The sequence below is a fragment of the Anopheles darlingi genome, chromosome 3 (genome assembly GCF_943734745.1).
Source record: "Anopheles darlingi chromosome 3, idAnoDarlMG_H_01, whole genome shotgun sequence".
Lineage (NCBI taxonomy): Eukaryota > Metazoa > Arthropoda > Insecta > Diptera > Culicidae > Anopheles > Anopheles darlingi.
In genome coordinates, this window is record NC_064875.1 from 59,870,242 (window position 1) to 59,879,541 (window position 9,300).

At 48.5% G+C, this 9,300-nt stretch overlaps 1 protein-coding gene across 7 annotated transcripts in view; it reads left to right on the forward strand.

Moving 5' to 3' along the window:
• Nucleotides 1-12: 12 nt before the first annotated feature.
• The window catches only part of LOC125956200 (mucin-5AC), a 14,476-nt gene continuing 5,188 nt past the window's right edge, over nt 13-9,300 (forward strand). For 3 of the 7 annotated variants that reach the window (XM_049687829.1, XM_049687832.1, XM_049687830.1), the window contains exons 1-6: nt 13-530; nt 3,549-3,684; nt 3,768-4,232; nt 4,318-4,498; nt 6,481-7,410; nt 8,168-8,531. In XM_049687829.1, the coding sequence (XP_049543786.1) occupies nt 524-530; nt 3,549-3,684; nt 3,768-4,232; nt 4,318-4,498; nt 6,481-7,410; nt 8,168-8,531 (2,083 nt within the window). In that variant the 5' untranslated portion in view covers nt 13-523. The remainder of the gene's footprint in view (nt 531-3,548; nt 3,685-3,767; nt 4,233-4,317; nt 4,499-6,480; nt 7,411-8,167; nt 8,532-9,300) is intronic. The other 4 variants (XM_049687834.1, XM_049687835.1, XM_049687831.1 and 1 more) reach the window with 3 other exon arrangements.

Here is a 9,300-nt window from a genome sequence, read left to right on the forward strand (position 1 = left end):
GAGCAAGAAGATCAGTCCCGATCCGAATGTCGCATGTGTAGCTCGTTAAAAACTTCGGCACAAAACCTACACCCGCTCTCGAACGGGTTCACCGGCGCTCTGGGAACGTCGTCGTCCACACAAACCCGACCGGTGTTACGACTTTGCTGTGTGTATGTGCGCACGCGAGTGTGTCCAGAGTGTGTTCGAGAGTGATAAGTGAAAGTGTCACGCGGAGCAGTAGTCCTGGCCACCGACCTTTCTCCTGCTGGAACTGCTTCTCGGTCTCCGCTTGGCTCGGACCAGCACCCCGCGCGACGGCCTACAGGGAGCTTCTTGGGTTGTGAGCGCATTCTCGTCGTCTAGCATCGCGCGCGTGATCAACCCCGAACGAACGTATTTTTAGTTCGAAACGGTTCGACGTCCTTCGACCAATCCTCGATCGGTCGGTCGAGCCTCTTACCATCCATCCATCTAACACCTTCGATTGTGCGGCCCGCCGTTATCCTTCTGAACTCCCAAAGCTGAAAGAAAAAGCGACAAAATGAGCAGTAAGTACATCATCAGGAAGGAAGTGCATCTCTCATCTCTCTTTTCATTCCATCAATCGCGTTTCATAATTGGTGGTCGCCAGCGCATTCACCAACAAACACCGACGTCAACAGCCGAGCGAGCGACGGTCTGTCACACCCCCCTTATCCCACACAGTAGGTGACCTACGATGACCTTGAAAGTGGTTAGCGCCTACCCCGTCGCCTACTCTACCCGCAGCCCAGCCTGCTGCCTAGCGTTTGATGCCTGATCGGTGCCCGGTCTGTGTGTGTGTGTGCGAATAAGGATCAGGAGAAATCTCTTTTCGAAGCCAAATTTTCCGTTTTCCACAATTTTCCACATTTTGCGCTCCTATGCGACAAGAGCCAGAGCGCATGTAGAAGATCCATGGGACGGGGCGGAGCGGCGATTCGCGCACCGGCACCGAACCGAACACCGAACCGAAGTTCTAAAATTAATTGTGCGTAGGATGGCCGAGACCAGCAGTACCGACGGAGGATACTACATCATGGTCTCCGCCTCGTTCCGCTCGTCAAGAGGCGCGCTACATACAAATCGAAATGCCACTACACTGTATCGTGAACTTAAGGCCTCTGTGCTGCCATGGTGCTAGTGCGCAGGGGGTGCACAACCAAGTTCCGTTTGGTGCAGGTCTCCAACATGCCGTGTGATTGATGAAAAGAGTTGTGCATGCGCTACAACTATTTCGCATCCGCTATTGGAGAATGCTAAATTGGGATCAGTAGCTGATCGAGCCTAGTTCCTTCTAGGGGGCAGGGATGAGGACAGCGCTCCAAGGTTAGACACTGATGTTACCGGAACGCATCAGTGCGGTGTAAGATGAGATGAGAAAACACAAACATCCGCGACAAACGTCGCCAAGTGGAACGCGACGCGCACAGAGGCACACGGCTATCGCTGGCTCTGGCGATGCGCTCAATGTCGTTGGAATGGCATCGCCGGGCTGGTGCTTCGGTTCCGGTGCTTTTCCCCAAAACAAAACAACAAGTGATGGCGCCTTCGTACGACAAGACACAGTACTCCTGAAGGGAGCAGACCAAGCTATAGCTGATAGGGCAGGAATAGAACAGGAACTGTCCGGCCGATGGTTCTGCGCTGGTGTGATAAGCAGAATTCCATTTCAATCCAGTGCTACTTCCACATCGTTAGAGCCGGTGTGGGTTGATGATCAATTCTAGAGGATTTATTTCTAGTATTCTTTTTGAACGAAGCTTTCTGATCCGTAGATAACAAATTTTAACAATCAACGAAAAGAGAACCTTTAACACCTGCCGCTTCTATTGGAGTTGGGCACTCGGTTACAGAATGAAGAACAACAACAAAACACGATGCTTCTCTAGAGCAAGCCAAGAGCGAACGAGGGGAACCGTTAGCTTAGCATACGAGCCATGCTTTCGATTAACAACCTCGCGGGCTACACCGGCAAGCAATGATGACCTATGAGGTGACGAGACCCCGTAGTCTCTGATAATAATACCAAGCTCGCGTGGCAGCAAGACCCTGGAAAATATGGTGTGACCACACACAGATATTGCAACCTTGGGGGTAGCATCATCATCTATCATCTTTCACTCTCCTTTGAAGCATAGTTATGACTTCCTTTCTCCAAAATGCAATTTGTGTAACCGTTCGTTCACCATTTACTGCATTTGTTTGGGATCGCAGTTCCGGCCGTTTTTAAATGAAAATACATTAACGACTCTCGGGATCATTAATTCACATACCAAAGCACAGTTATTGCTACGACGGAACAGAACATTTGACGCACAGAGAAGATGATCTCACACAGCAGCAGACACTACGATACGTCACAGTCGTCATCTGCACCGGTTGAGTAAAATTCTGCACATCTCTTCTCATCTCCCGTGCAATCAAAACATCCGATCCCCGTTCCGTCTGTCTACCGTGAAAGTCTAGGGATATATCTAATATTAGCAGGCAAATTTCTTCGATTGGATACCTCCACCCACCGAAAACACATCCTCGCGGTTGTTATCTACCGATTCAAATGGCGCGAGCTGGCGCCAGTAGTTGCTTCTCCGTCGATCCTGCGGTGACGTTACGAGCGCGCATACGGAGACTTAAGTTCCCAAACCGCAAACCACGTTCCCCGATGAAGATGTGTGTATTGTGGGGCCGGCTGGGCCGGCCGTCCTCTGATCGATTGTCTCGTGGAGGAAGCGCTGGCTACTGGTTGTATGCCACACACAATGAGCGCTAAATATACCCGTGAAGATTCGATTTCGAACTGTTGCTTTCGTTTGCGAGTCGCACAAGAATGTGTCGCAGCTACGGCACTAGACGAACAAGAGCAACACGCGGCAAAAACGGCGCTCAGAGTTTTGCCCCCATCGGCGAAACATGCCGCGTCATATGGTTATTGGCCCAAAGAAAGGGTTTAATGAAAGAATGGAACGAAAAACCAATTGCATCATACAATATTTATGCAGGGACAAGCAAGCAGCAGGATTTAATTCGAAAAATGTATATTGAGTAAAAGCCGTAGGTTTAAAAATAAAACTTAATTACTTTTCGCGATGATTTTCAAGGCCGAGCACGTGTTTTCGCGGATCATACATCCTCCGAGCCGGCTCGCTTATGTATTGAGGGGCTGTTGGAGCCGTGTACAATCGCGGATTTGAATGAAAAAATCAAGCTGCCCTACTCGAGCGAGCGTTATACTTTTGATAACCGAGTGATGGTTATTCGCTGGCTGCATTGCATAATAGGGCATCGCAGATAGTGGGTACAATGACTGATAGCACCTGATAGAGATGGTGGTTCTGTTGTCCGATTTACACTTGAAGGCAGTTTTGTTTTTGACAAAGCATCTCATGACCCCTGGGTTTCAGATGTTGTAAAAGTCTAAGTAACCATAGAACAGTCATGCAGACACTTTGCTGGACAATTCCATAAAGATAGTTACTAATTGTTAGCCAAGAGAGATGACCGCAAGAACGCAACATAATTAGTATGTCATTTTTCCTTTTCTCCAGAAAACGCTTGGGTGACGTTAGCAACAAATGACTCCTACTCGCTGGGAGCTCTCGTGGTGGCGCATTCGTTGAAACGAGTGCACACCGTCCATCAGCTGGCCGTCCTGATAACACCCGGCGTGTCCGAGGCTATGAGGTAAGAAGGAGCGCACATCAATATCCAATCCGTGCCGTACACTAATCGCCGTGCTTTGGCTTTGGTGCGCCACTCTCACCCAGGACAAAGCTGCGCAATGTGTTCAATCTGGTCGAAGAAGTGAACCTGCTGGACTCGAAGGATGAGGCGAACCTGGCGCTTCTGAAGCGTCCCGAGCTGGGCATTACCTTCACAAAACTGCACTGTTGGCGCCTGATGCAGTACGAAAAGTGTGTGTTCCTCGACGCCGACACGCTCGTGCTGCGCAACAGCGATGAGCTGTTCGAGCGCGAGGAGCTGTCCGCCGCACCGGACATCGGTTGGCCAGACTGCTTCAACTCGGGCGTCTACGTATACCGGCCCAGCCTGGAGACGTTCGCCAGTCTGCTGCAGTTTGCCGTTACCAACGGTAGCTTTGACGGTGGCGATCAGGGGCTGCTGAATGCGTACTTCTCCGATTGGGCGCACAAGGACATCCAGAAGCACTTGCCGTTCGTGTACAACACCTCGTCCGTTGCGACATACTCGTACTTGCCAGCATTTAAACAGTGAGTGTGCCACGAAGACCATCTGCCTTTTCGGATCGAGCTCCACCATTAACTATTCTGTTACGTATTTCACACTTGTTACTAGATTTGGCCATAATACGAAAATTCTCCATTTCATCGGTGTCTCCAAACCGTGGCTGCAGAACTTTAACTCCGAGACGCGCAAAGTCTACGTACCGTCTGAGTGCTACCATCTGGCCAACTTTCTCCAGTACTGGTGGGACATATTCTGCGAGGATGTCCACTCTCGGCTGAGCCCCGATATGGTAAGCGTTGTTTTAACAGCTACAACAAACCACCGGAAATGATGGGGCAGATCCGCTTTCCGCGCTTAATGCACGTAACAATGCGTGCACAAACAACCACACACACATACACACAAGTACCGCTGTTTTTTGGTCCCTGGTAACCTGGTACAGTACGGTACGGGGCGGTCCGGTGGTTGGTTGTAGATTTTTTCCTCCTATTCCTTTCACTCTTTTTGGAGTTCTCACTAAGAGCAGTACGCTCGGTGCTATGGTGAAAGCTGAACTCAGCAAAAGTCAATTGCAATGTCAATTCCCATTTCCATTTTCAAGTCTGAACCAAATAGTATTAGGATTAATCGCGATGATAATCATCACGACAATATCGACGATAAGGTAAGAATGTGAAGTCCAAAAAGCGGCCTCATACACCATGGGCTTGAAAGTGCAAATTGGAAGACTTGATCGAAAGTAGTAGCCCCTTTAAGGGACGCGTTTGCCGCCTATGCTTGCCTATATTTACTCTTTTTGTAGCGCATATGTTGAAAGTTTCCAACTAGTAGCACTGCTAGCATTACGTATATCGATTACTTTTAGCTTGTTTTACTGCTTTTTGAACTTTATGCATCCTTTCGCAAAAGAAACTCTTTGAACTAGTTGTTGTAGCTTGCTTTTTTGTACTTGGATTGGCTTCGCTTTACTAGGTGTATTATTAACAAAAAAATCCTTAAACTGTTTGAACTTATTGTAGCTATTGCAGCAGTAACCCCTCAACATTCTACACCCCAAATTCCTCATCGGTCCTCCCGTTTTTCAGTGGTATCTACATCAAGGTTCCCTTTAAGGGATACTTTAGTTTGCCCGATCGATAAGAGATAAGTGATGAAATGACAACATGCAGAGCGCGCCTCTATTCCTTCCTCGAATCGGTGCTAACAGTGAAAGTATGGCTCCCAAAAGTGGAACGGTCGCTTGAACTGCTTTGGCGGTTACAATGCGATTCATTCGGTCCACTACCCACCCAAAAAGGCGTGCTAAATTTCATAAACCGTCGAGCAATCGGTGGGCTTATACAGTCGATGTTCAATTTCATCGAAATAGCTAATGCTACTTTTTTGCAACTTCTTATTCTTCTTCTTTTCATTTCCTCCCACCTTTTTCCCTTTCCTCTTGGTGCACACACGCCCCCGCATGTACACGCACGCGCCAAACGCACACGGACGCACGCACGCACGCACGCACAGAATGGTCTCGCTGGGGCGCTCTCCAATGTTCGACTTGGCGAGCGAAGATCTTCGGCGCAAGATCGCATCGAAGAGACACTGCGCCGCCAGTACTGGGAGTCTGGCAATGCGGACTACACTGGGCGGGATGCATTTAAGCACATTTTGGCCAAGATCGAGGAAACAATGGATAAATGACCGTTAACTCCCGCATATGACGGACGTCTGCGCCTTGCCAGCTCGCTTCGGGAACGGGCCAAGACAAGACGCGCTTGAATTCGATTTTATATATCTTTATAATACGTGGAAACTTCAAAGTTTGGCCACCTTATCACTATCTTATTTTCCCTATCTATTATTGCTCTATATATTTATTGTGTCAATGCTTTCTCGAACACTGGGTTGCTGGCCCAAGCTCCCCTTGATCGCCATGCATTTCTTGAACTCTCTAGAACAAAGTTGCAAAGGTGTGGTCTATAACGTAGATGCGTAGAATAGAGAAGAAATAGATGATATAATGCAATAAAACGCTAATCTTCTTTGCTCTTCAACCACAAGTAATGTAACTGATTGATTGAAGGTGGGGCGGCCGCATGTTGTCATTACATTTTCACCATTCTCAACCTATCTGCATCTTTTGCTTGGCGGAGCATGTCCGCTCATGGCTTTCCATGATATGATTTGTTGTGCGTAATTGTGCGTTTGTGTGTGTGTGTGAGACAGGGTTTTCTGCGTGTGTGTGTGTGTGCCTAAGCAAATTTGAGTTCTATTTTCTAACAGCAACAAGTTTTTAGCCGCTGGATAGCGCCAGGTTACAAGCAGGTTAGTGGCAACCAGTACCGCTCCACTGTCTCCGGCACGCTCTATACTGCTGGCCACGTTGCGGCCAATCATCATCATGATCATCAAGCCGGAAGCTACCACCAGGAGGTGCAACAACAGCAACAATATGAGCAGCACCAGCAGCACCAGCAGCAAGAACAGAGAGAACAGTTCATTCCATCCTACGATTCGGTGACGGTTTATGTTGATCCATGGGAAGAGTTTCTGCAGAGACAAGAGCGCGAACAGGAGCAGCGCAAGCAGGAAGAGGAGCGCCTGTATTTCCAATACTTGAACGATCTGCGCTCACAGGAACACCTTGCCCAAACTCGCCAAGAGCACGAGCAGTGGTTAACGCGCCAGACTCAAGATCATTCTCAGCATCACCACCATCATCATGATCACCATCGCGATCATACGCATCATCAAGCTTTGCAGCACCATGGTCATCATCATCATCAGCATCAGCAGCAAGAGAGGAGTGAGGCTCACTTGCAAGAGCAGCAGCAGCAGCATCATGATGCTAATGTATTTCAGCGCACAGAGCAATGGGTTGATCGGATGATACAGCAACACCACCATCATGACCAAGGACACTGGGAAACGCCACCTGGTGCCAGTTCCGATTCGAAGCACCAGTCCTACCAACCATCCGCTGGTAGTGGTGACGGAGGCACGTGGAAAGATCAACAGCAACTGACTTCCGAATCTGACGGCGTGATGGCAAAGCAATCCGAACCATTTCCGTTACGAACGGACCAACCAGGGCATGTTCCGGCTCAGCAAGAAGCGCCCCCACAACAAAGTACAGCCACAGACGGTGGGCACCAGGATACGGGTGATGGTGGTGGTGGTAGTGGTGGTGATTCTGGAGGAGGGGTCGACGCGGTACGTACATTCCATCAATCTGGCGGCACACGTCGCGGTCTCCCATCGTTCGTCCATCACTGCGCTCGCAATATCATCGCAACCGCATGAGTGTGTGCAATGGTGGACATTGATCGAGATGTGGACAGTGTGTGAGCAGGAGTTCCGTCATCGTACCATCGTGTACCGTCTTTGGAGGAGCGGGTGGTGTACTCGTTGTCTTGCTTTCTAACCAAAACCTTTCTTCTTTCCCTTCTGCACCCTACGCCGTGAAAATGGCTGTAGCAATAATAACCGTAATGTATGCTTTGTGTTTTCGTTTTGCTTTTTTTTCTGGAAAATGGAACAAAGAATTCCAAATCTACTAATACCGTCTGGTGACCAGGCTGTCAAATGCATGCTCGCTACTAACAGACGCCAAAAACCAAAACGACAAAATTTTGTGATATTTCAGGGATGAAAGCGGATGAAATTTGACTATTTAGGATTTGATTTCGAAGGCTCATTTCACCGCTAGTGCGGATTTCGCAGCATTATTTCATGTGTGCTTAGTGTACTCAACTTGAATGTAGTGTTGATCATTGTGATAGTACAATGTATGTGTACGTCTCATTATTTATTGAGTCAAAATCGTCGAGTCCTGTCGTTTAATGTTTTAATCATTGAAAAAAAACACATGATCTCGTTGCTCGTCGATCATTACTCGTTCATTATTTATATCTTACAATCATATCTGTACCTTCGCTCTTTCTCTCTCTTTCCCTCTGTTTTCTTGTAGTGTGGCCTTGCTGGTGCTTTGGCACAGCTTCATCTCGGCGAAGCAAAGTCGCTGGAGCAGGAAGCTTACGAGGAGCACATGCGCCGCCAGTGCTGGGAAACGGGTAATATCGATTACATGGGCCGGGACTCTTTCGACAATATTTGGCGGCGCATTCAGCAAACGCTCAATGCTGGTAATGCAACCGCGGTAAGCGACGCGGCTACCACAGCGACCACCTCTACCACTAGCACCATAGTGACGGTTGCACCAGCCCGTTCAACTCGTTCGCCCCGATCGCGATCGAGCACACCGAAGCGGGACGCACGGGACCGTTCGCCGACACCACAGCCCGAGGACAAGGTGCCGGTCGAGAAGAAGGAAGGTAATTGACCTGACGGCCTGCCGGCCATCGTCTGGGCCTGCACTGGACGAACGCAAACGGCGGTCATTCGCTTCCTAACCGATAATCCGGTGTTCCCACAATTGGATTTCTGTTTCTGTGGTGTCCTGTCTTCATTCTACTACCATTACTACTACTACCACTACCGCTCATCATCCTCGGCCTTCGTGATGCCCGTTACTAGCACCAGTACGACGGATGCTACTATCACTACTAGTATTTCGCCTGTGACTACTTCTTGCCTCCCATGTTTTCCTCATCCAATATCACCCGTTCATGTGTAACAACACCTTTTCCGTTTCTGTCTCCCTCTAAAAACGAGATTATTAACGCTAACGATACAGTTTCAAGGGTGCAGCTGCATGCTTTCGCTGCTCCTTTCATCCAGCCATACTCGTGTATCATCCTAAAATACACGCGGTATCGTAATAACTGGGGGAAATAGACTAATCACAGCGGGCTTACCTAGCATATAGCACCATATTCTGCAATGTCAGGCCTACCGGGTGGCTGACCATGCATCCTGCAGAATCCTCTATCTATCGATTTAGTACACCTTGAGTGCCATTAGCAGAATTATAGAAAGTGAATACAACACCCCATATGATATCTATGCTCTTACACTGTGTATGTGAAAGTGTCAAAAAGGCGGTTTAGCACAAGAAGTGTTCATGTTCAAGTTTGAAGCAGCTGGTATATTTTGTTTATTCGACAAATTAAGAGATCTTTAGTTTAGGAGCAGGAGGACGAT